The sequence below is a fragment of the Mustelus asterias genome, chromosome 3 (genome assembly GCF_964213995.1).
Source record: "Mustelus asterias chromosome 3, sMusAst1.hap1.1, whole genome shotgun sequence".
Lineage (NCBI taxonomy): Eukaryota > Metazoa > Chordata > Chondrichthyes > Carcharhiniformes > Triakidae > Mustelus > Mustelus asterias.
Window position 1 is genome coordinate 23,015,738 of NC_135803.1, and position 27,779 is coordinate 23,043,516.

Sequence of the window (27,779 nt, forward strand, 5' to 3'; positions counted from 1 at the left end):
TTGGTCCCTTTACCTTGGGAAGGATATTGTTGATTTACAGGGAGTGCAACAAAGGTCCACCAGACCTGTTTCTGGGATGGCAGGACTGACCGAGGAAGAGAAATTGGAAAATGGGAGCCAGTATTGTCTAGAATTTTGAAGAATGAGGTGATCTCATTGAAACCTAGAAAATACCTGAAGGAATAGACAGGGTAGATGCAGGCAAGATGTTTCCCTGGTTGGGGAGTGTAGAATCCGGCTACACAATTTCAAAATAAAGGGGAAGCCACTTAGGACAGAGATGAGAAAAATTCTTTTTTACTCAGAATGGTTGTGAATCTTTGGAATTCTCTACTCCAGCGGGCTGTGGAAGCTCAGTCATTGAATATGTTTAAAGCAGAGATTGGCTGATTTCTAAATATCAAAGATATGCAGGAAGATGGGATTAGATTGGAAAGGGCACTTGGGTATCTTTGGATCAGCATGGACAAGATGGGCCGAATGGTCCCCTTCTATGCTGTATCATTTCTATGGTTTCTATAAACGAATATGGGGATAATGTGGAAAGAGGCTCTGCAGTGATCAGCCATGATTGTGTCAAGTGGTTGAGCAGCCTCAATAGGTAGAATAGCCTACTCCTGCTCTCATGTTCCTTTGATCCCAGTGTGGCAGGCAGTAAGTAGCAATGGATGGAATGGCTTCCTCTGTGCAGTAATTGTTACGATAGTTAGCTTGGGTTTCTTAGTGCAACATTCACTTATTACTGAATTTGTCCACACTGAAGGATCTATAGTTACCTTGAAAGCCAGGTGGTCCTTGAAGCCCTGTTTCACCACGAAGCCCAGGCGGTCCAGGAACTGGAGGCACCGTGTTCTGGCCTCCTTTCTCACCTAGAGCAGAGACAAACAGTGAGAGAGTTAAACAATGCTGTGAATGTAACTATAAAAGAACGTCTTATACCAAATCTGGAACGCTATTTCATGGTATCTTAATTGCATAACATAAAATTGCCAGCAGGAACAGAGGTGCGATTCTCTTGAATTTCCAGTTTAAAAAAAAATCGGAGTTGAATTGCTGTGGGGAGGTAGGGTTAAGGGCAGCACGGTGACACAGTGGTTGGCACCGTTGCCTCACAGCGCCAGGGACCCGGGTTCAATTCCAGCCTTGGGTGATTGTGTGGAGTTTGCACATTCTCCCCGTGGCTGCGTGGGTTTCCTCCGGGTGCTCTGGTTTCCTCCCACAGACCAAAGATGTGCGAGTTAGGTGGATTAGCCATGCTAAATTGTCCCTTAGTGTCTCAAGATAAGTTAGAGGGATTAGCAGAGTAAATAGGTGGGGCAACGGGGATAGGGCCTGGGTAAGCTGCTCTTTCGGAGACTCGATGGGCCGGATGGCCTCTTTCTGCACTGAAGGGATTCTAAGATTCCAAGAAAATACAAAAGATGACTCTCTACTTGCATTGCATTCCTTGCATGCTTCCTCATGCCAGGTTTGGACCGCATTGATAAAGGTTTGGGAGCAAATGCACTGCCTTCTTAATCATAGCTGGCTCCACAGTCTCTCAAAAATTAGAGCTCCGCCAACTTTACTTTTCTGATCTTGATGAAGCAGCATTGAGTAACTGCTTATAATGAGTTAGGTTTTACTGCTAAAAGTAGGCAGGGCTCAGTATGGGAGATTAGAAAGTGAGGTCCCATCTATAGCATTTTCTACTTTCTTCTGCTGGAAATAGTTATTTCCAATAGGAAATAATTCCATGATCATGGACAATCCTGTGGCATGTAGGATGCTTCTTCTGTAAGCCATTGATTGTCACAAGGGTTATTAACTTATTTTTATTCATTTACAGGATGTGGGCTAAGCCAGCATTTATTGCCTATCCCGAGTTGCCCTTCAGAAGGTGGTGATGAACTGCCTCCTTGAACTGCTGCAGTACCTGAGGTGCAGGTACACTCACAGTACTGTTAGGGAGGGAATGGCAAGATTTTGACCCAGCAACACTGAAGGAATGCCGATATATTTCCAGGTCAGGATGTTGAGTGATTTAGAGGGCAAACTCCAGGTGGTGGTGTTCCCAAGTATCTGCTGCTCTTGCCCTTCTAGATGGTAGTGGTCGTGGGTTTGGAAGGTGCTGCCTAAGGAACCTTGGTGAGTTCCTGCAGTGCATCTTGTAGATGGTACACACAGCTGCCACTCTTTGTCAGCAGTGGAGGGAGTGAATGTTTGTGGAAGGGGTGGCAATCAAATGGGCTGCTTTGTCCTCGATGGTGTCAAGTTTCTTGAATATAGTTGGAGTTGCACCCACCCAGGCAAGTGGAGAGTATTCCATTACACTCCTGATTTGTACCTCGTCAGGACAGGCTTTGGGGAGTCAGGAGGTGAGTTCCTCGTTGCAAGGTTCCTATTCTTTAACTGCTCTAGTAGCCACAGTATTTACATGGCTAGTTTTTTTATTTGTTTATGGGAAGTGGGCATCGCTGGCTGGGCCAGCATTTATTGCTCATCCCTGAGGGCATTTAACAGTCAACCACATTGCTGTGGATCTGGAGTCACATGTAGGCCAGACCAGATAAGGACGGCAGATTTCCTTCCCTAAGGGGCATTAGTGAACCAGATGGGTTTTTACGACAAATGACAATGGTTTCATGGTCATCAGTAGATTCTTAATTCCAGATTTTTATTGAATTCAGATTTCATCATCTGCCGTGATGGGATTCGAACACAGATCCCCAGAATATTTCTCTGGGTCTCTGGATTACTAGCCCAATGACAATACCACTACACCATTGCCTCCCCTTAGTCCAGGTCAGTTTTGGTCAATGGTAATCCCTGAAATTTTGATAGTGAGAGTTTCAGTAGTGGTAATGCCATTGAATGTCAAGTGGTGATGGTTAGATCCTCTCTTGTTGGAGACTTTTGGTTATCAGAGTGGAGCACACTGTCTTCTCACTCAATACCCACATACATATATTTTCCAACAAAGTTTACCTTCCTAGTGCAGAAGCAATAAGACCATTTGCAGCACCTCCATACTATTATCTATGAGGTCAGATAATGCAGGCTCAACAAAGGATCAAACCTGATATGTTCTTTATCTATATGGCTTAGTAACAGAATGGAAAAGAGAGAAATTTATAATATAACAGACTCTTAAATCGTGTAGGCCTGTGATAGAAATGTATTCCATTTTTCAAATACAAAGTTTGTCTACCTTGGAAAGTACAAACATTAAACAAATTAAGTGGCAATTAAGGCTCCACAACATTGTGGTGCTGAATTTCCTGCCATCCCTCTATCCTTGTGCGGGACAGGAGTTGGTTCAGCCTTATATTCTGCCTGCCCGTTAATAGGCCTACCTCCTGGCCAAGCTTAGTACCTGCAAAAAGTGGTGGAGAAAATATGAGCTTGAACCCAGCATGATGCCCTGGAAATCCAATGCTGTGTAAAGGGGGGAGAAACATGGCATCAACATACGAATTAGGAGCAGGAGGAGGCCATTTGGACCCTCAAGCCTGCTCCTCCATTTGACAAGGTCATGGCTGATCTGATTGTGGTCTTGACTTTACCTTCTTCTCTACCCTTATACCCCTCGGCTCTCTTTTTCCTGACCTTTGGATCCCAAGAAAGGGCAAGGAAATTCTTTTTATTTTTGTTTGTCTTTGAATTGCCCGTCCTGTCACTGAAAAGATTTAAAATGTTATGGGCGGAATTTTCCTGTCCCGCCCGCCATGGGAATCGTAACTTGTGGGGGATGGACCATGCAAAGGTCGGTTGACTTCAGGCGGGATTTTCCGGTCTTGGGGCGAGCCCAGCTGGAAAATCTTGCCTTATATCTATTAGTGGATTGTGTTTAATAAGACGGAATGAAACAAAAAGCAAACAGGTCTAGGTTCTTACCACTAATGCTCATCACTCTACTCTTTGGCTGAACATATTCTGCAGGTCAATCAATGCTGCCCACAGGGATATACATGGAGTGAAGGGCTATGAACATTTTCACTACATGTAGACTTCCAAACCTCACTACAATCCAAACTGTCATACAAACCTGGGACACCATCAACTCCCCGAAATCCAGGCACACCACGGTTTCCTTTGACTCCTGGTGTACCTGGACGTCCAAATCCAGGTGGTCCAGGGTTGCCCACAGGTCCTGGGATACCAGGATTTCCAGGGGGACCTTGTAGGCCTCTGTCACCTTTTAGTGGAAATGGTGTCTGTAAATAAAAGGTTTTGCAAAATTAGCACTCATTAAATAAACTGATAAATGAAGAAGTATTGTGATTTTTAAGCTTTAAAACCATTGCTACGTCATATGAACATTTATAACTGTTTCTTTACTTAAGTCAGGTTTGGTACATCTTTTTAAAAATTGTTATTCATTCTTAGGATGTTCATCACTGAAAAGTCAAAATAGATTTCCAATCCTATTTGCTTTTAGGAAGGTGGTGGTGGGTCTTCTTCTTGAACCACCGCAGTTTATTTGGTAAAGGTCCTCCCACAGTGCAATTAGGGAGGGAGTTCCAGGATTTTAACCCAGGGATGAGCAGGGATGGTGGTATATCTCCAAGTCAAGATGGTGTCTAACTTGGAGGAGAACAAGGTGAATTTGGTGGTGTCCCTATGTAACTGCTGCCCTTGCCTTTCTGGTTGGTGGAAACTGTGTCTGCTGGAGATGCCTCATACCCAATGTACATATTTTTGGGTGTCTTGGAGCAGGAGCTTTATTGAAATGTCCAAAGGTAGGCAGGTGAGTCCAGCTGCAATTTTTGGTGACATTTGAACATGCAAGATAGTCCGTGTGCGCACGTTCAACTTTGGTGAGCATCGCTAGTGAACGCTTTGTTAGATGAAAATTCATTTAAAACTTATGGTAATGGAACTAATAAATCAAATCTGAATCTATCTTACCTTTTTTGATTTACTTACACTATTGAAAATTTGCACCAGCTGCTCTGTTGACTTTCCCTTAACAATTAGCAGCTGGCAATAGATTAATTTGAACAACTGGTTCAAAGCAGACAAAGACTCTCAGATAGAAATTTCTTAGTAATGGTGAATGTTCCTGCAATATCTTTCTTTTAAAACCTGAGTAAATCTCCTCAATTTGCACCAATTCTAGGCGCAGCGTCCTATGGGCAGGATGCCCCACTATCAGAAAAGTACTGCCTAAAATTACAAAGAAACATTAAAGAAGCAACAATATAAGTGAATTCTCAGTAATAGTCTTCAGCCTTGTCAAGCATGCAGTGTACGGCATTTTCCAGTCAGTTAACAATAACATAACGATGATAGCATTGAACCAGTAACCCAGAAGAAATGTCAGCCTTGCCTGTGATGTCCACATTCCCATGAAAAAAAATCCTGTTCAGTCATTCATTCTGTGGCACCAGTCTTGCTTCAGTATCACTTTCTCCATGCATCAGGAGGTTGTGCATTTAAGTTCACTCCAGAGACTTGAACACTGGTATTTATTGTAAAAAATCTTTCTTTAGAAAATCAAGTGAGCTGTAAAATTAGGTGAGTGATTCGCTATGACACATTTTTAACCTACCTATGGAAGTCAAAATGACAACCCCTACCCTTTCACTATTTTTTGTAAACTTTGCCAGGCTTCCAAATGATGTTTGCACCTTAAAAGAGGCCAAATGATGTTTTTTTACTCGTATGCCATGGAAGCAAGGAGAAGAATCAATTCATTGAATCTTCAGTAATTAAAATAGGGCAGGTTTCCAGAGATTTAACAATTCTACAGGCCCAGTGTTGCTCGGTAGAATATTGGGGGCTGATTTGATTGTCATTGTTGGGCAAGGATTTGGCAATACGGTGAAAAGAACTGCAGCACAGCATTTACCATAAACTTTCTCGCTGCTGTTCCAGCTGTCACTATTCAAAATGGGGAGCATTGGCCCCTACCAGAAACAGACAGGTGCCCCTTTAGCCCATGCGGTTGGGGTTCCGGTAGTGTTAGTAAGGCTTTGATCCAATTTTGAAGAGAAATGGAGTGTTGATGTTCAGGAGATGCTGGAGGCGGCATTGAAAACCTAACAGGTAAGTTTTTAAATGCTCTTTTAGGAACACATGAATTTAGCTCAATGCAGGGGAAAACTGATCTGCAAACTTCGATATTTTAAAAACTCTTAGGCAGCATTACAATTTACTGCAAACAAAATCTACTGAGCCCAATATATCCAAGTCCACAGTGAACAGAACTCCCAATTGAAAATGAATAATTCAAATCTATTGGTCCACTGAGATATAGAACTATAACCAATAATTTTAGATACGTCAATGCAGTGAACTGGGAAATAGTTGCACTGGACAAATGTCAGGAAGTAATTGTTTATACAGAATGCCTCTATCAGCTGAATGGGTCTCTAAGAAACAATTAGACATTGTAATGGGAGCATTGGTAGTCTAGAAAGCTGAGAAAAAATGACCTGAACCCCTTTTCATCTGAAGAAGAGGTGTATGGACTCGAAACATTGCCTCTGTTTCTCGCTCCACAGATACTGCCAGACCTGCTGGGCTTTTCCAGCATTTTCTGTTTTTATTTCACATTTCCAGCTTCTGAAGTATTTTGCTTTTATTCCTTTTTCAGCTAAACTTCCTTTGTGATATGAATCAAGTAATCTCTATTTGGTGTTGGACCAGATCATCAGTGGTGAAATGGAGATGTACGCCTCTTATCACATTTAAAAGTATATTTCTACCTGTTATCTTTAAAGTCTATTTATTAGTGTCACAAGTAGGCTTACATTAACACTGCAGTGAAGTTACTGTGAAAATCCCCCAGTCACCATACTCCGGCACCTGTTCGGGTACACTGAGGGAGAATTTAGTGTGGCCAATGCACGTAACCAGCACTTCTTTTGGCCTGTGGGAAGACACTAGGGGATTTTCACAGTAACTTCATTGCAGTGTTAATGTAAGCCAACTCGTGACTATTAAATAAACTTTAACTTTTACTGGAGCACCTGGAGGAAACCCACAGAGATACGGGAAGAACGTGCAGACTCCGCACAGAGACCCAAGCCAAGAATCTGTGCCACCGTGCTGCCCATTGACTGCAGTTAGGAGTAATTGGCAAAGTGATTCATGAGGTCATGTGGTGAAGTGTGGTTGCGACAAAGACATAGCCCCTTTGAAGTCATTGGAGGAAGGTACGCCCAATGCTCCAGTGCTCTGGTACCTGCTTTATAAAGCTTTTAAGCAGAATTTAACTACTTCAACTCTTGAAAACATTTTTCAATTTTTAAAAAAAAGTTTGTTTTTAAATGTTTACGAGTGTTTACAGCTGCCTTCAGGTATTTACAGGAGCCGGAGGTCCAGGGACAAAGCTCCTGGAGCCAGAAGATCTGGGCCATTACAGTTTTGATGTTGGGTTCAGGCTTCCTTGAAAATTCTTTCCAAGTACCTGCAGTACCCATTGTTCCTTTAGGTGGCACTATGATACACATATTCAATATTAAAGTCTTTTCATCAAATCATGAATTCATAAGAATTGTTGCAGTGCTGAAGGAGGTCATTTGGCCCATTGTGAAAGCAGCTCAGCTAGTCCCACTCCCCTATCCTTTACCTGCAGCTCTGCAATTTTTTTTTCTATTCAGATACTCATCCAATTTCCGTCTGAAAACCATCTGTCTCCATCTCATTCTCAGGCAGTGCATTCCAGATCCTAATCACTGGTTGTGTAAAAATGATTTTCCTCATTTCACCTCTAGTTCTTTTTCCAATCATTTAAATCTGTGTCCTCTGATTCCCGTTCCTCCCTCTAATGGAAACACAGTTTCTTCCCAGCTATTCTGTCCCAGACCCTTCATGATTTTGAATACCTCTATCAAACCTCCTCACAATCTCGTTACAGCCTTCCTGACTACGTTACAGCCTTTGTCCAAACATGGACTCAAGAGCTGTAATAAGGAATAAGGTGGGAATGACTACCCGTGACACCAAGGCAGCATTTGACTAAGTGTGGCATTAGGGAGCCCTAGCAAAACTGAAGTCAATGGGAATCAGGGGAAAACTCTCCGCTGGCTTGAATCATACCTAACACATTGGTTGTGATTGTTTGAGGTGAACCATCTCAGCCCCAGGGCATCACTGCAGAAGTTACTCAGGACAGTGACCTAGCCATCTTCAGTTGTTTCATCAATGAACTTCATCATAAGGTCAGAAGTGAGGATGTTTATTGATGATTGCACAATGGTCAGTACCATTCACAACCCCTCAGGTGCTAAAGCTGTCTGTGTATATATGCACAGCAAGACCTGGACACCATTCAAGCTTGGGCTGGTAAGTGACAAATAGCATTCATTCTTCACAAGTGCCAGGCAATGGTCATCTCTAACAAGAGAGAATCTAACCATCTCCCCTTGACACGATGGTATTACCATCGCTGATTCCCTACTATCATATCCTGATTGTATAACTGGACTTGCCATATAAATACTTTGGCCACAAGGCTGGACATTCTACAGTGAGCAACTCACCTCCTGACTCTCCATAGTTCACCATCTACAGGATCCAAATCAGGATTGTAATGGAATACTCTACATTTGCTTGGACGAATGCAGCTCCAATAGCACTCAAGAAGCTCAACATCATCCAGGAAAAAGCAGCCTGCTTGATCAATACCCCAACCACCATCTTAAGCATTCACTCCCTCCATGACCAGTGCTTAGTGGCAGCAGGAAGTACCATCTACAAGATTCACTGCAGCAACTTGCCACATCTCTTTCGACAGCACCTTCCAAACTCGCAACCTCTACCATCTAGAAAGAGAAGAGCAGCAGATGCATAGGAACACCACCACCTGCAGATTCCCCTCCAAGACACGACACCATACTGGTGTGGAAATATATCACTGTTCCTTCACTGTCACTGGGTCAAAAACCTGGAACTCTCTTCTCTCAATCACTGCTCACCACCACCTTCTCAAGGGTAATTAAGGATGGGTGACAAATGTTGGCCTAGCTGGCGAGGCTCCCTTCCCACGAAAGAATAAAAAAGTCCTCTTCCCTAAGGAGATCAATCCCAGTTTCTCTCATTTATTGTTGTTAGAGGCGGCACGGTAGCACAGTGGTTAGCACTGCTGCTTCACAGCTCCAGGGACCTGGGTTCGATTCCCGGCTCGGGTCACTGTCTGTGTGGAGTTTGCACATTCTCCTCATGTCTGCGTGGGTTTCCTCCAGGTGCTCCGGTTTCCTCCCACAGTCCAAAGATGTGCGGGTTAGGTTGATTGGCTATGCTAAAATTGCCCCTTAGTGTCCTGGGATACGTGGACTAGCGGGTAAAATATGTAGGGATATGGGGGTGGGATTGTGGTCGGTGCAGACTCGATGGGCCGAATGGCCTCTTTCTGTACTGTAGGGTTTCTATGATTTCTATGATTTCTAGAGTATATTTCCTGGCCACTGATTTCCCAAAGATTTATTGATAAAAATGGGATTGGCCTGAGCTCTCTGCTGGTATTCCTGCATTATTATACCATTAGCACTGCATGTTTTAATAAAAGTAAAATAACTTGCATTTATACAGCACCTTCATGACATCAGGATGTCCCAAAGCGCCTCACAGTCAATGACGTAGTGTAGGCATACAGTCACTGTTGTAATTAGGGAAACTTCACAGCAGACTTGTGCACAACAGGGTCCCACAAACACCAATAAAATAATTGACTGGAAAGCTTGTTTTGTTGGTGTTGTTTGAGGGATAAATATTAGTCAGGAGACTGGGCGACCTCTCCTACTCGTCTTTGAGTGGTGTCATGAGATCTTTACATCCATCTGATTTTGCAAATGGGACCTTGGTTTAAGGTCTCATGCAAAAGAAGGCATCTCTGGCAATGCAGATCTCCTTCAGTTGTGCAGTGCACTGAAGAGTCTGCCTAGACATTGTGCTTAAGTTCTGGATTCACCAGGAACGGCAACTTGTAATTATAAAAAGTCTTTAACGCAGTAAAAAATGCCAAACCCCTTCCTTCACAGGAGCATTATCAGGCAAGATTTGACACTGACCCACATATGGAGAAATTAGGGCAAAAAGGTAAAGTTTAAGGACTGTCTTAAAGGAGGAAAGAGGGGTGGAATGGTGAACAGGTTTAGGGATGGTCAAGCTCAGGACCTCACAAGCTGAAGGCACAGATACCAATGGTGGAGCAAATGAAATCTGAGATACACAAGGGGCTGGAACTGGAAGACACAAATATCTCAGTGGGTTGGAGGGCTGGAGGAGATTAGAGAGATAGGGAGGGGTGAGATTATGGAGAGACTTGGAAACAAAGGATGAGAAGTGTAAAATCAAGGTATAGCGTAACAGGGAGTAAATGCATGCCAGTGAGCACAGGGGTGGTGGGTGAATGGGACTTGGTGCAAGTTAGGATTGGGGCAGCAGAGTTTTGGATGAACTGAGCAGAGAGAACTGATAACAATAGCTGCTGACATGGGGATCAGGAAGGGGATAGAGATGGTCAACAGTTTCGTGGGAACATGGTTGAGGGATCAGGGGATGGGTCCCATGGACAGGAGGAACTCGGAGAGGACATAAAGGAAGACAGGATAGAAACTTGAGAAAGATGCAGTTTCAGGGCTAGTGTGGGGCGAGGGGGACCCAAGAGAAAGTTAGGCCTGGTGGGTTAGTGGGAACGAGAGAAGCATAGATGCAACTGATGGTGCTCTCAACGTTAATGGAATAAAAAGCCCTTGAGTTCTTGTTGCTGGAGGAGAGTGTAGAGGAAATTCAAAGAGGATGCTAACATCGAATCAAGGCTGGCGCATTAAGAACAGGAAGAAAGTACTGACTGGGTCACCCTTAGTTCCTTGGTGTCCTTGTGATCCTGGTCGACCTGGTATTCCGTCCTTTCCTTGCCTTCCTGGATTCCCAGTGAAACCTGGTTCACCTTTGTTTCCTTTTTCACCTTGGCTGCCACCGATTCCTGGATCACCCAACAAGCCAGGTGGACCTACAGAACCTGGAGAGCCTGGAGAACCCTAGAAGGTTGACAATTAAAAAATAGAAGCAACAATGTAAAGCTAGAACAAACAGGGAATTCCAATCGGTGAAATACATATGAACATACCAAATTAGGGGCAGGCATAGGCCACTCAGCCCCTCGAACCTGCTCCACCATTTAAAGTGATCACAGCTGACCTGATTGTGGCCTCAACTCCACATTCCACCTACCTTGATAATATTTGATTCTCTTGTTAATCAAGAATTGATCTAGCCCTGCCTTAAAAATATTAATTCTCCATGCCTCCATTGTCCTCTGGGGAAGAGCGTTCTACATGCACACAATGCTCTGAGAGAAAGAATTTCTCCTCATCTGCATCATAAATGGAAGATCCCACATTTTTAAACGGTGTCCTCTATTTTTAGCCTCTCTAACAAGGGGAAACATCCTTTCAGCATTCACCCTGTCAAGCTCTCTCAGGATTTTATGTTTCAATAAGGTCACCTTTCAATCTTCTAAACTTCAATAGACAAAGGCCCAGCCTGTCCAATCTGTCCTCATAAGATAATTCCCTCCATCTAGGTATCAGTTGGCACGGTGGCACAATGGTTAACCCTGCTGCCTCACAGTGCCAGGGACCTGGGTTCGATTCCCAGCTTGGATCATTGTCCGTGCGGAGTCTGCACGTTCTCCCCGTGTCCGCGTGGGTTTCGTCCGGGTGCTCCGGTTTTCTCCCACCAGTCTGAAAGACGTGCTGGTTAGGTGCATTGGCCATGCTAAATTCTCCCTCAGTGTACCTGAACAGGTGCCGGAGTGTGGCGACTAGGGGATTTTCACAGTAACTTCACTGCAGTGTGAATGTAAGCCTACTTGTGACACTGATAAATAAACTTTAAAATCAGTTGAGTGAACCTTCTAACGGATTTAAATCCTTTCTTAAATAAGGAGACCAAAACTGTACACAGTACTCTACATGTGGTCACACCAACGCCGTATCCACCTTGTAGCAACTCCCTACTATTATATTTAATTCCCTTTGTAATAAATGACTACATTTAATTTTCCTATCTAATCATTTGCTGTACCTGCATACTAACAATTCCCAATTCATATACCACGACACCCAGAATCCTCTGTATCTGTGCTCTGCAATCTCTCTCCATTTAAATAATATGTTGCTTTTCTATTCTTCCTGCCAAAGTTCACCATTTCCCATTTTTTACTCAATCTACCAGATGTTTGCACACACACTTAACCTATTGATGTCCCTTTTAGATTCCTATTTCCTCTTCCCTTCTCACCTCGCTTTGTGCCGTTTGCAATTTTTGTGACCAAACATTCAGTTCCAAAACATTGCTAAAAATTGTGAAGTGTTGAGGGCCCAGCACTATTCCCTGTGTCACTCTACTTGTCACACCTTGCCAACTCAAAATGACCAATTTCAGCCAACTTTCTGCTTCCTGTTGGCTAACCAATCCTCAACCCATGCTAATATCTTATTCCTGACAGCATGAACTCTTATTTTGCATAGTACTCTTTGATGTGGCACCTTGTTGAATGCCTTCTGGAATCTAAGTATGGTACATCCACAAGTTCCCCTTTATCCATGTTGCTTGTTACTTCCACGAAGAATGCCAATAAATGGTTTCATAAAACCATGTTGCCTCTGCTTGATAAAAATTGAGATTTTCTAAGTGTCTCACTATAACTTCTTTAAGAAGAGATTCCTGCCATTTCCCTATGACAGATCTTAGAGTCATAGAATCATAGAGGTTTACAGCATGGAAACAGGCTCTCTGGCCCAACTTGTCCGTGCCGCCCCTTTTTTAAATCCCTAAGCTAGTCCCAATCGATAAGAGTCATAGAAGTTTACAGCATCTTAAGCCATAATTCCTTTAATTTCCTACTTTCTGTCTCCTTCCTTTCTTGAATACTGGGGTCACATTCGTGATTTTCCAATCTGGTGTGACCTTTCCAGGATCTAAGGAATTTTGGGAAATTAAAACCAATGCATCTACTATCTCAGCAGCCACTTCTTTTAAGACCCTCGGATTAAGCCCATCAGGACCTGGAGACTTGTCAGCTTTTAATTCTAATAATTTTCTCAATTCCCTTTCCCTGGTGATTCTCATTATTTTAAGGTCCTCCATCCCTTTCACCTCCTGATTCACAATTATTTCTGGGAAGTTATTTTGTATTCTCTGGAGTGAAGACAATTCATCTGCCATTTCCTTATTTCCCATTATTAATTCCCCGTTGTCACTCTGTATTGGACAACTGCTGATTTGCTTTTTTCCTTTTTTACATTTCTGTAGAACCTTTACTATCTGTTTTTACATTACTAGCTAGTTTTGTCTTGTACTTTAATTTCTCCCTCATTATAAACCTTTCACCATTCTTTGCTGCTCTTGTATTCTGTCCAATCTTCTGACCTTCCACTCAATTTTGTGAAAACACTTTTTCTTTCAATTTGATCCCATCTTTAATTTCTTTCATTAGCCATGGATGGTGCCTCCTTTTCTTAGAACCTTCCTTTCTCATTAGAATGTACCTTTTCTGAATATCCTGAAATATATCCTTAAATGCCCGCTGTTGCATCTCTGATGATCTATCCCTTAAACTAATTTCCCAGTTCACTTTAGCCAACTTTATTTTCATGCCTTCATAATTGCCCTTATTTAAGTTTAAAACACCAGACTCAGATCCACTCCTCTCCCCCTCAAACTGCATGTAACATTCAATCATATTATGATCTGTGGTACCTATGGGACCTTCACTAGGGGGTCATTAATTAATCCAGTCTTATTGCATATTACGAGATCTAGTATAGCCTATCTTTTGTTAGTGCTAGACTATGCTGCTCTAAGAGCTCATTACCCAGGTTACCTTTGCCAATCTGACTTGTCCGGTCTATATGTAGATTAAAATCCCCCATGATTACCACCATACGTTTTTCACAAGCCCCCACTATTTCTTCCTGTATACCCCATCCTACAGTCCAAAGACACATTATTTTAAATGTTTGAAATGTGCTGTTAAGGGAAAGAAAGCGTAAATGATTTTGTATTTTGTTGCCACGGTTGTGCTATTTTTCTCTTTAATCTGAATCTTATAGTGGGGCACCGTCCAGAGTCGCACGTTAACGAGGAAGAAAGATAGACTTGCATTGTACCTTTCAAAACCACCAGACATCTCAAAGCACTTTACAGCCAATGAAATACTTTTGAAGTGTTTTTGTTTTTGCAAGGGGGAGGCTGTGGTAGCGGTACTGTCACTGGACTAGTAATCCAGAGACCCAGGGTGATACTCCAGGGATAAAAGCAAATTACTGCGGATGCAGGAATCTGAAACCAAAAGAGAAAATGCTGGAAAATTTCGGCAGGTCTGGCAGCATCTGTAAGGAGAGAAAAGAGCTTTTGTTAAAGTTAAAAGGCATAGAAAGTGGGAAATATTTATACTGTCGAGTGAGGGAATGAAAGTTGAGTCATAGCCACAGAAACAAGGGGAAAGGCTGCTAATGGCAGTCCATAGAGAGAATGCAAGGTGACTAGGAGAATAGCACCCTTTCCCCTTGTTTTTGTGGCTATGGCTCATCTTTCATTCCCTCGCCCTACAGTATAAATATCTCCCACTTTCTAAGCCTTTTAGCTTTGACAAAGGATCATGTGGACTCGAAACGCCAGCTCTTTTCTCTCCTTACAGATGCTGCCAGACCTGCTGAAATTTTCCAGCATTTTCTCTTTTGGTTTTTAATACTCCAGGGACCTGGGTTTGAATTCCTCTGTGGCAGATGGTGAAATTTGAATTCAATAAAAGTCGGGAATTGAAAGTTTAATGATGACAATGAAACCATTGTCGTAAAAAACCCATCTGGTTCACTGATGCCCTTCAGGGAAGGAAATCTGTCATCCTTACCTGGTCTGGCCTACATGTGACTGCAGATCCACAGCAATGTGGCTGACTCTTAACTGCTCTCAGGTATGGGCAATAAATCTGGCCCAGCCAGCGACCCCACATGGAATGAATATATAAACAACAGGAAATTTGGCAGCCAGTATGAGCACAGCAAATTCCCACAATGACCAGATGACCTACGTTGACTTAACAGGAATTAGAGTAAAAACAGAACTAGTCGGTTTTCGGTTTATTTATAACATTGCTGTTTGTGGGAATTTGCTGTGCACATATTGGCTGCTGCTTGTCCAACAGTGACAATGCTTCAAAATTACTTTTTTCGCTGCAAAGCACTTTGAGACATCTGACGGTCAGAAAAAAATGTTATATAAATGCAAGTCTTCCTCCCCTAACCTGCAGTTTCAAACAAAGGCGTGCCAAAGAAATTGATAGAATGTGGAAAGCTTGATGTTAGTTACTTTGCGGTTATTACTTGAAACTGAATACCTAATAGCTTAACTTTATCTGGAGTACGACAAGTACTGTTTTGGTCACTGATCATAGTGACTGTCAAAGCAAAATCATTTACCTGATTGAGACTATGCTCACGGTAATGGGAGAGAGTTGGTGCCTTCTGAAGCATCTTCAACAACTTTCGTTACAAAATGCTTTAAGTAGAGAGCTGGGAGAAACTCTTCCAGCCTGGGCTAGGGGAGTGTTCACTGTGAGATCCCTGCAAAGTGGGAGGGCTGTGGGGTTGTGGGGGTTCTTTATTGATTAGTGTCACAAGTAGGCTTACATTACCACTGCAATGAAGTTACTGGGGAGTAGGTGGTGGTGTAAAGGATAAATGAAAAGAATCTTACCGGGAGACCTGTTCTGCCACATTGACCAGAAGGTCCAGGATTTCCTTTTGGGCCTGGTGGTGCTGGTTCACCTATCGTGGAAAAAAAGCAAGTCATATATACAATTGGGGGCATTACAAAAACTTTTCAAGTTCCCGGATCTTGTTATTCTTTGAAGTTAAAGAGATCCTTATCAATAAGGAGACATTCTGAGAAGGGTATGAAGTGTCGCTTAAATTAGATGTTAAGCTAAGATAATTGTAATAAAAGTAACAGACATTTCTCTCCATCTTCTTTTCTTTTTTGTATGGGAAGCAATGGATCAAGGAACTGTTGAGGTTTGTGGGTTACCTTTACCAGTGTGAGTTGTACCAGATCTGGGTTTGCTGCCCTTAGTGGGCAACTCCCATCCCATCATTTGTTGCTTTCCCCAGTTCCTATGAACCAATAATGAATAATGTCCTGCCACCATTCATGTTTTCACTACCCCATCTTCATCTTACCATTATCTCATTTCTATCACTTCATGCACGGTTTTTCAAACTTAATTAAATTTAAATTCCACCAGCTGTTATGGCCTGGCCAGTGGGTGAGGGCCGGGGAGTCATTTATCAGGAAAGCCTGGATCTTCTGGTGAATGTGGCAGAACAGGTTTCCAGGTAAGATTATTTTCATTTATCCTGTGGGAATGGGGATTTATATGGCGGGGTGATCAGTGTTGGGGGGGGGGTGGTGAGAGGAGGGTTGGGGGGAATCCTGTGGGGGTTTGGGATTGTGGTAGAACTCCCGTTGCAGTGGTGGTCGGGAGTGGGGGGGCGGGGGGGGGAGGGGGGGGAGGGGGGGGTGGTTGTCTGTGTGGATATGTACAATGGTTATCCAGAAGCTGGAAGTGGTTTTAATTCTTATAACCTTTTCTTGGTAACTATTGCTGTAACACAGTTGGAACCATCCAAAGTTTGTGATTTAAATTATATTTTCAGGTGGTTCCCAATGCTGGACAATTGCACATCGGATGTTTGCACCTTCCCAGGTAATTGCTGTGCAATCCTTACTTGGGAACCTCTAGGGATGGGGGGTGGTTCCCCAGAACATCTTTGGGAGATACCCCAGATACATCGCCCTGGAGCTCAGAAGTCATGGCCTGTTGTGTTACAATGTGCACAATATATAAAGTAACAATCTTTATGTAGGTACAGGTATGAAACACATGAAACATCAACAATAGTTTACCAGGTATTCCAAGACGACCGGGTGCACCAGGAAGACCAGGAGGACCAGGGCGTAAATTATCACCACGTACTTCACACAAGTCACCTTTATCACCTGTAACAACAAAAACGGCTCAATTATAACTCACTAAAACCGCATTTACTTACATAGATTTAATATTGGGCCATAGCATATGAACCAAGACAACAATTTGTTAAACACCATAACTGACAGACACTGCTATATTAATTGTTGTACATTCAGTCAGCAAATGGAGCTATTAAAAACATACGAGTGATAAATAATGACTACATTCTGGTCCTTTATTCTTTCATGGGATGTAGGAATTCCTGGCCAGGCCAGCATTTGTTGCCCATCCCTAATTGCCTTTGAACTGAGTAGTTTGCTAAGCTATTTCAGAGGGCAGTTAAGAGTCAACGACATTGCTGTTGGTCTGGAGTCACGTGTACGCAGACAGGGTAAGGATGGCAGATTTCATTGCCGAAAGGACATTAGTGAACCACTTGGGTTTTTACAACAATCAATGATTGTTTCACGTCACCATGACTGAGACTAACTTTCAATTCCCGGTTTGGACAGTGGATCTTCTCCTGGATAAGTGCTGTGTGACGAGGATCCTGAGATATATTTTGTGACTAGCCTGCTCTATATTTTAAGGGAAATTTAAATTTAAATAGAGTTATAGAGTGATAGAGTTTTACAACATGGAAACAGGCCCTTCGGCCCAACTTGTCCATGCCGTCCTATTTTTAAACCCCGAGACTAGTCCCAATTGCCTGCACTTGGCCCATATCCCTCCATACTCATCTTCCCCATGGAACGATCTAAATGCTTTTTAAAAGACAAAATTTTACCTGCCTCTACTACTACCTCTGGCAGCTTGTTCCAGACAGTCACCACCCTCTGTGTGAAAAAATTGCCCCCCTGGACACTTTTGTATCTCCTCCCTCTCATCTTAAGCCTATGCCCTCTAGCTTTAGACTCCTCCACCTTTGGGAAAAGACAGTGACCATCTAGCTGATCTATGCCCCTCATTATTTTATAGACCTCTATAAGATCACCCCGCAGCCTTCTACACTCCAGAGAAAAAAGTCCCAGTCTATCCAGCCTCTCCTTATAACTCAAATCATCAGGTCCTGGTAGCATCCTAGTAAATCTTTTCTTCACTCTTTCTAGTGTTCATAATATCCTTTCTTTAATAGGGTGAACAGAACTGTACACAGTATTCCAAGTGTGGCCTTCCCAATGTCTTGTACAACTTCAACAAGATGTCCCAACTCCTGTATTCAAGGTTCTGACCAATGAAACCAAGCATTCTGAATGCCTTCTTCACCACTATATTAATGATTTGGATGAGAGTATAGGGGGCATGATTAGTAAGTTTGCAGATGACACCAAGATTGGTGGCATAGTGGACAGTGAAGAATGTTATCTCTGATTGTAACGGGATCTTGATCAATTGGGCCAGCGGGCTGACAAATGGCAAATGGAGTTTAATTTAGACAAATGCGAGATGATGCATTTTGGTCGATCGAACCAGTGCAAGACTTACTCAGTTAATGGTAGGGCGTTGGGGAGAGTTACAGAACAAAGAGATCTAGGGGTACATGTTTATAGCTCCTTGAAAGTGGAGTCACAGGTGGACAGAGTGGTGAAGAAGGCATTCGGCATGCTTGGCTTCATCTGTCAGAACATTGAATACAGGAGTTGGGACGTCTTGTTGAAGTTGTACAAGACATTGGTAAGGCCACACTTGGAATACTGTGTGCAATTCTGGTCACCCTATTATAGAAAAGATATTATTAAACTAGAAAGAGTGCAGAAAAGATTTACAAGGATGCTACCAGGACTTGATGGTTTGAGTTATAAGGAGAGACTGGATAGACTGGGACTTTTTTCTCTGGAGCGTAGAAGGCTGAGGGGTGACCTTATAGAGGTCCATAAAATAATGAGGGGCATAGACAAGGTAGATAGTCAATATCTTTTCCCAAAGGTAGGGGAGTCTAAAACTAGAGGACATAGGTTTAAGGTGAGAGGGGAGAGATACAAAAGTGTCCAGAGGGGTAATTGTTTCACACAGAGGGTGGTGAGTGTCTGGAACAAGCTGCCAGAGGCAGTAGTAGAGGCGGGTACAATTTTATCTTTTAAAAAGCATTTAGATAGTTACGTGGGTACGATAGGTATAGAGGGATATGGGCCAAATGCGGGCAATTGGGATTAGCTTAGGGGTTTTAAAAAAAAGCAGCATGGACAAGTTGGGCCGAAGGGCCTGTTTCCATGCTGTAAACTTCTATGACACTATGACTCATTCTGTCCACCTGTGACTCCACTTTCAAGGAGGTATGAACATGTACCCCTCGATCTCTTTGTTCTGTAACTCTCCCCAATGCCCTACCATGAACTGAGTAAGCCCTGCCCTGGTTCAATCTGCCAAAATGCATCACCTCGCATTTATTTAAATTAAACTCCATCTGCCATTCATCAGCTCTCTGGCCCAATTGATCAAGATCCCGTTGCAATCCGAGATAACCTTCTTCACTGTCCACTATGCCACCAATCTTGGTGTCATCTGCAAAATTACTAACTATGCCTCCTATATTCTCATCCAAATCATTAATATAAATGACAAATAACAGTGGACCCAGCACTGATGCCCAAGGCACATTGCTGGTCACAGGCCTCCAGTTTGAAAAACAATCCACTACAACCACCTTCTGTCATCAAGCCAATTTTGTATCCATTTAGATGCCTCACCCTGGATCCCGTGAAATTTAACCTTATGCAACAACCTACCACGCGGTACCTTCTCAAAGGCCTTGCTAAAGACCATGTAGACAACATCAACTGCATTATCCTCATCTACCTTCTTGGTTACCCCTTCAAAAAACTCAATCAAATTTGTAAGACATGATTTTCCACTCACAAAGCCATGCTGACTGTCCTTAATCAGTCCTTGCATCTCTAAATGCCTGTAGATCCTGTCTCACAAAATACCTTCTAACAACTTACCCACCACAGATGTGAGGCTCACCGGCCTGTAGTTCCCAGGCTTTTCCCTGCAGCTCTTTTTAAACAAAGGCAGAACATTTGCCACCCTCCAATCTTCAGGCACCTCACCTGCGACTATCGATGATTCAAATATCTCTGCTAGCGGACCCGCAATTTCCTCCCTAGCCTCCCACAATGTCCTGGGATACACTTCAGCAGTTAATCTACCTTGATGCACTTTAAGACTTCCAGCACCTCCTTCTCTGTAATATGTCCACTCACTATTTATTTCCCCAAGTTCCGTAACATCCGTGCTTTTCTCAGCATTAGATACTGATGAGAAATATTCATTTAGGATCTCACCCATTTCTTGTGGATCCACACATAGATGACCTTGTTGATCCTTAAGAGGCTCTACTCTCTCCCTAGTTACTCTTTTGCCTTTTATGTATTTGTAGAAGCTCTTTGGATTCTCCTTTGCCTTGTCTGGCAAAACAATCTCATGTCCCCTTTTTGCCCTCCTGATTTCTCTCTTAACTCTACTCCTACACCCCCTATACTCTTCAAGAGATTCACTTGATCCCAGCTGCCTATGCAATATTTTGCAAATTTCAGTATATTTCTGTTTCCTGTACAATTCTTGATTTAGCTGCTGGCATCAACGGACTCAAATGATGAATTGACCAGAGAAGGTTTGGATTGTTGCTACAGTGCAAGAAAATGTGGGCTTAAACTAGGCAAAGGGGAGATCTGGTGTTTTCAAACAGCAACTTACACCATGATACAAGAAAGATGTTTATGAACATGAGTGAATTTCAATTAAAGCTGTAGATTTTGGTAGAGGCACTCTGCTTGCATTGTTCGCTCTGCCATGAACAACACTGAGTCTAAATCAATGAACAAATGCTTACCTTTGAATCCAGCTGCACCACGAAAACCAGCAAAGCCCTTTGGTCCAGGTGGCCCTCGAGGTCCTGGTTGACTACTTATACGGATTCTCTCACCTGAAAAGGTTAATTCAAAATGTTTACGACTGTTTTCTATAAAATAATTTTGTCTTTGCTCCCCTTTCTTGTTCTTCAGGAGTGGGCCATTTGGCCCCTCAAGACGGTTCCAGCATTCATGGCTGATGTCCTCAGGCTTCAGGCTAATTTGTGACCCGTGTTACATTCTTGTCAGGGTTATGGTGGGAGTATGCCAACTGTGTTGTGGGTTTGTGGCCACCACATTCAGGACAAGCAAAATTCCAAGTAAAACACATGAGTGTGAAAGCACTTCCCACAGATTCCCTAATGAAGAACTAGTTGACATTCCTAATGAGGAAATCTAATTTTTATTCATTCAAGGGCTGTGGGCATCATTGGCTAGACCAGCATTTATTACCTATCACTAATTGCTCTTTAGAAGGTGGTGGTGAGCTGCCTTCTTGAAACAATGCAGTCCATGTGGTGTACGTACACCCACAGTGCTGTCAGGAAGGGAGTTTCAGGATTTTGACCCAGCAACAGTGAAGGAACAACGATATATTTTGAAGTCAAGATGGTGAGTGACTTGGAGGGGAAGATTCAAGTGATGGTGTTTCCATGCGTCTGCTGCCCTTGTCCTTCAGGATGGTAATGGTCGAGGGTTTGGAAGGTGCTGCATAAGAAGCTTTGGTGAGCTCCTGCAATGCATCTTGTAGATGGAACACATGGCTGCTAGTGTGCGTCGGTGGTGGAGGGAGTGAATGTTTGTGGAACAGCTAACTATCAAGCAGGTTGCTTCGTTCTGGATGGTGTCGAGCTTCTTCAGTGTTGTTGGAGTTGCACTCATCCAGGCAAGTGGAGAGTATTCCATCACACTCCTGACTTGTGCTTTGTAGATGACAGGTTTTGGGGGGGGGGTGGGGGGCGGGAGTGCACAGGAGGTGAATTACTCGCCACACGATTCCTAGTCTCTTACCTGCTCTGGTAGCCACAGTATTTAAATGGCTTGTCCAGTTGAGTTTCTAGTCAATGGTAACCCTCAGGATGCTGATAGTGAGGAATTCAGTGATGATATTGCCATTGAATGTCAAGGGATGATGGTTAGATCCTCGCTTGTTGGAGATGGTTATTGCCTGGCAGTTGTGTGGTGTGAATGTTATTTGCCACTTGTTAGCCCAAGCCTGGATGTTGTCCAGGTATTGCTGCATTTGGACATGGATTGCTTCAGTATCTGAGGAGTCATGAACAGTGCAGAACATTGTACAATCATCAGCAAAGATCCCCACTTCTGACCTTATGATGGAAAGGAGGTCATTGATGAAGCAGCTGAGTTGATTGGGCCTAGGATACTCGCCTGAGGAATTTCTGTAGTGATGCCCTAGAACTGGGATGACTGACCTCCAATCTCCAAAACAATCTTCCATCGTGCCAGGTTTGACTCCAACTAGCAGAAGGTTTTTTCCCCCTGATTCCCATTGACTCCAGTTTTGCTAGGGCTCCTTGATGCCACACTTATCAAATGCAATGTTAATGTCAAGGGCAGTCACTTTCACCTCACCTCTGGAATTCATTTCTATTGTCCATGTTTGACCAAGGCTAGAATGAAGTCGGGAGCTGAGTGGTCCTGGTGAAACCCAAACTGAGCATCAGTGAACAGGACATTGCTAAGCATGTGCCACTTGGTAGTACTGTTGATGACTCCTTCAACACTTACACTGATGATTAAGAGTGGACTGATGGAGCAGTAATTGGCTGGGTTGGATTTGTCCTACTTTTTGTGTACAGGACATATCTGGGCAATTTATCACATTGCTGGGTAGATGTCAGTGTTGTAGCTGTACTGGAACAGCTTGGCAAAGGGTGTGGCAAGTTCTGGAGCACAAGTCTTCAGCACTATTGCCAGAATATTGTCAGTGCCTATAGCCTTTGCAGAATCCAGTGCCTTCAGCCATTTCTTGCTATTACGTGGAGTGAATTGAATTGGCTGAAGATTGGCTGGTGGGGATGTCCAAAGGAAGTCGAGATGGATCATTCTCTTGGCACTTTCTGACTGAAGATTTTGGCAAATGCTTCAGCCTTTTCTTTTGCACTGATGTGTTGGGCTCCTCCATCATTGAGGATGGGGACATTTGCGGAGCCTCCTCTTCCAGTGAGTTGTTTAATTGTCCACCACCATTCATGACTGGAAGTGGCAGGACTGTTGAGACCAACAGCAACAACTCTTGTCATGTTTACTACAGTAACTTGTAGAACTGGGGCAACTGAAGCATGGCATGTCCAGGCTTCAACACATTGCACAAGATCATCACATGTAAACAACCTTAGAGTATACTGACACATTTTTGCCTTAATAAAGATTGGAGTTTACAATTCACTGCATTATAGCATTACAAACATGTTCAATATAAAATTAAAATGAAGTTAAGTATTGCACCTGGTGGACCCACAGGACCTGGTGGGCCTTGCAATCCTGGTAAACCAGGAGGACCTGGAGGACTTTCAAATATCTGCCCAGGGTCACCTTTGTCTCCTTTTGGACCAATCTTTCCAGGATGTCCAGGTTGACCATTAAGCCCACGTCCGGGGATTCCTAAAGGAAGTAGTAAAAGAATTAGGAACAGATACCATAAGATATATCAGTGACATATTTTTAATCTGCTGAATCTGACGCAGTGTTGCCTGCGGAAGCCACCTTCTTCTGCAAAGAGAACTTTGATTGCATGGGGTGCAGTAATGCAAAGAAGCAAAGGCTGCACAACAGTGTATTGATTACTGATAGACTAAATGGAAGGCATCTTACGAGCTGAAGATGGTAAAGAAGGGTAGATATTTTAGTGCAGTCAGTTCTATCTCTGCATAAATATTACTGAAAGTCAACTATTTCTGGCTTGTTGCAATAGCTCAGAAATTTCCCACTTATTTCTGTTCTGCGCTCCAATTTCAGAAAGGTACTGGCTAAATTGGGGTTAATAAGACTCTTGTAGGAATTATTCAGACAAATATGCGCTTACCCAAAATAAGTAATTCCAAATGTAAACCTGTAGAAGGATGTACTTATAGAACATAGAACAGTACAGCACAGAACAGGCCCTTCGGCCCATGATGTTATGCCGAGCTTTGGCAGTATTTGACAATTGACAGAGCTTAGTGTGGCATTATTCTTCAAACAGATACTTCTTCCATACACCTTACCAAACGTGGCAGGTCGTTAACATCATATTCACTTCCTGCATGATTGCCTCTCAAACCTACTCAACCAACTGTTTTGTTCTAGGTTATGCTTTCAACTCATTCATTTCAAGCCATTTGTCCATTACCTCACACCATCTACATTGATTTCCTTCTATTCGTTTTGAGGATATGGGTGTGGCTAGCATGGCCAGCATTTATCGCCCATGTCTCTTGCCTTTGATAAGGTAGTGGTGAGCTTTCTTCTTGAACCACTGCACTCCCACAATGTCATGAGGTAGGCAGTTCCAGGATTTTGACCCAGTGGCCCTGATATGGACAGGACCTAAACTCTCCAACGGCATTACAACATACAGCCTGTCAAATTGTCTAAATATGTTATGAATTTAAATTCTGCTAAACTGAAGCAAAACAGTTGTCTTGTCTTTTAACAAGGATAAAATATGGAGAATTTCATAATCCAATTTTGGAGAGGGAACTGTTTGTAGATAAGGACTCAATAAAAATGTTTTTAAATCCCTAGCAAATAGCGAGAATTCTACTGGAAACACAATAGAGATCACTGAGATGGAGGCACAATTTTCTGTGGTGTTAAGATGATGAAAAACATACTTCATTTCTTTAAGTCACTTCATTACATTACTGTTATGAAAATTAAATTTTCAAGCCATCATTTGTGCACAGTCGGCACCACATGTTATAAGTATTAGAGTAAGTGGAATGGTAAAAACCTATCTTTTATTAATGTAACAGATTCTGATACCATTAAAAATTCAGAAGAATACACGCTGTAGTACATGCCTCAGTAAGGAGAAATGAAATAAATTTAGAATAAATATTTCAACAAGTACACCAGAACAAGTGACTTCAAATCTTATTTTGCTTAGGATATTGGGTACGAAATTGTATCCTTACAGAGCTTGTGTAGATGCAGGGAATGTGTTCTCTGGCCTTCAGCATGGGGTAGTGGGCAGAGCTAGGTTAACCCATTAAGCAGGCTTTCAGTAGATGCAAATGATCAAGGAAATTTGTACAGAATGTTTGTTCCAGAATCTTATCACCGTTCACGCTGGTGGGATTTTCCCATCCCACTGCAGTGAACGAAGGTTTGGCTGGCCGCCAAATTCTCCGACCTCGCTGCAGCGGGAGCGTGGCATGAACAGCAGGTAAGATCGCGCCCACTGATGTATGAATTCCTTTGAAAAATCTCTGACCTTAACTTCCATAAAATTCTCTGATCTAAAAATCTCTGATCTTTTATCTTCCATAAAATTCCAGTTTTCATGGCTTTAATAGGAATTACTGAATAAATGTCAAACAGCAGAGTTTTGTTCAGTAATACTTGGTTGAGTTAATTAGTTTATAAAAATGCTGTGCTCACTTCATGTTACTATGCATGCCCTTTACTTTTTCATTCACTAAATAACTTTCCTATGTGTTTCTTCCTTCAGAATGTTGTGGTTTAAATCCTTTGTAGTCAATACTAACTCAAACTCAAGAGTTTGGTCTTGTGTCAATGGGATTGACATTTATTTTTATTCTTTCATGGGATGTGGCAATACCAATATTTGGTGTCCATTTCTGTTTGCCGTTGAACTGAGTAGCTTGCTAGGCTATTTCCTTTCCTAAAGGACATTACTGGCAATCAATAATAGTTTCACCATCACTGAGACCAGCTTTCAATCCAAAATTATTTTAACTAATTAATTTGAAATTCTATGAGCTGCATTGGTGAGATCTGAACCCACGTTCAACCCATTTGAACCTAAATTACTAGCTTAGTGACATTACTACTACACCACTATCGCTCATAGCTTTAAAATAGAGTGAGTACAGGGTCTTACCTGTTTCTCCTGGTAAGCCGGGCAGACCTGCAACACCTGTAGAGTTAGAAACAAATGGATCATTTCATTTCGTAACAAATGGATCATGAAACAAGATTGGGTTGTTGAATTGCTAAATAAATATAAAACACTTGTATTTGTATCAAACATAATTATTTGGCCATTGGGGCCGGAGAGACTTGCATTGTTTCTGCAGCATTCAGTGCCAATTTCTTGACCAATGTTCAAACCCTATCTTTGAGCACATGCAATGCTTTTTCATCAACTATGGATGCCACTTCAGCTTGACCACAGCTACCATCTGGTGCTTTAGAAATAAGTATAAAGAATCTCAAATATTATCTCGTGATTACTTCAATATCCATCGTCAAAGAAACTGATGACGGTGTTTTTTGTGTATCTTCTCGCTCAATATATTTTGCCTTATCTTCCCCTCTCATGTAACCTGCCTGCTCTTGGACCAGTTTGCATCATTCCTGGCCTAACTTCTGCAATGGTCTGTTAAAGGTTTGCAAGATCCATCAACGTCTTGGGGTTGTCACAGTCCATAAACTTATCTGGACCAGCCATATAAAACTGTGGGTATGAGAGCAAGTGAGAGGCTGGAAATTCTGTGGGTGTACCGACACCAGTGGTCCAAGAAGGTGGCTCATCACCATATTTTCAAGGGCAATTAGGGATGGACAATAACTGCTGGCTAAGCCAAAATGCTCACATTCCATGAAACAAGAAGATAAAGCAGTTTGATTCTCATCATCCACTAGCAACTCAACTTAGAGCATAGGAACCGAGGAGGCCTTTTGAGCCTTTTGTGCCATTCATTTAAATCATCGCTTTTTAAAATTCATTCTTGGGACATGGGCGTCGCTGGATAGCCAGTATTTATTGCCCATCCCTAGTTGCCCTTGAGAAGGTGGTGGTGAGCTGCCTTCTTGAAACGCTGAAGCCCACGTGCTGTGGTTTGACCCACAATGCCATTAGGGAGGGAATTCCAGGATTTTGACCCAGCGACTGCAAAGGAACGGCGATATATTTCCAAGTCAGGATGGTGAGTGGCTTGGAGGGGAACTTGCAGGTGGTGGTATTTCCATGTATCTGCTGCCCTTGTCCTTCTAGATAGAAGTGGCTGTGGGTTTGGAAAGTGCTGTCTAAGGATCTTTGGTGAATTCTGCAGTGCATCTTGTAGGAGATTTTCACAGTAACGTCATTGCCATGTTAATGTAAGTCTACTTGTAACACTAGTAAATAAACTTTAAAATTGAACTGTAGATAACACACACTGCTGCTACTGAGCATTGTAAGTGGAGGGACTGGATGTTTGTAGATGTGGTGCCAATCAAGTGGGCTGCTTTGTCCTGGATGGTGTCAAGCTTCTTGAGTGTTGTTGGAGCTGCACCCATCCAGGCAAGTGGGGAGTAGTCCATCACACTCCTGACTTGTGCCTTGTAGATAGTTTGTGAATTAACTATAGACAAAAAAAAACCTAGAAACTTGGTGAGAAAACGGCGAAAGATTTTGCTGTCTTTAGTTCCAATTAACCTGACTGCCTCACCAAGGGTGGAGAGAGAGAGGAAGAAATACTGTTAGGAAAATGGAGGAAGATTACATTTTGTGATATTTCATTGAGGCAAATTCAGTGAGGAACAGCAAGAATGCAAGAAATGGGAGCAGCAGTAGACCATATGGCCCATTCAATACAGTCGTGGCTAATTTTGGGCTTCAACTCCATTTTCCTGCCTGCTCCCCATATCCCTTAATTCCCCGCAAGACCAATGATCTGCCTATCCCAGCCTCAAATGTATTCAACAATCAGATGAGATATACTGATTGGATAAATACCAGGAAAAGGTAATAATCACTCACAGGTTATATAATGTAGTGATCAAGGAGG

General features: G+C 42.7%; 1 protein-coding gene across 1 annotated transcript in view; it reads right to left on the reverse strand.

The window, feature by feature from the left end:
- LOC144487994 (uncharacterized) overlaps positions 1 to 27,779 on the reverse strand; it is a 116,316-nt gene that overhangs the window by 77,206 nt on the left and 11,331 nt on the right. The window contains exons 10-17 of the mRNA XM_078206018.1: positions 25,889 to 25,924; positions 23,290 to 23,445; positions 20,802 to 20,894; positions 16,903 to 16,995; positions 15,694 to 15,764; positions 10,782 to 10,970; positions 4,028 to 4,196; positions 777 to 869 (exon numbers count right to left, since the gene is read on the reverse strand). Coding sequence (XP_078062144.1) covers positions 777 to 869; positions 4,028 to 4,196; positions 10,782 to 10,970; positions 15,694 to 15,764; positions 16,903 to 16,995; positions 20,802 to 20,894; positions 23,290 to 23,445; positions 25,889 to 25,924 — 900 coding nt within the window. The remainder of the gene's footprint in view (positions 1 to 776; positions 870 to 4,027; positions 4,197 to 10,781; positions 10,971 to 15,693; positions 15,765 to 16,902; positions 16,996 to 20,801; positions 20,895 to 23,289; positions 23,446 to 25,888; positions 25,925 to 27,779) is intronic.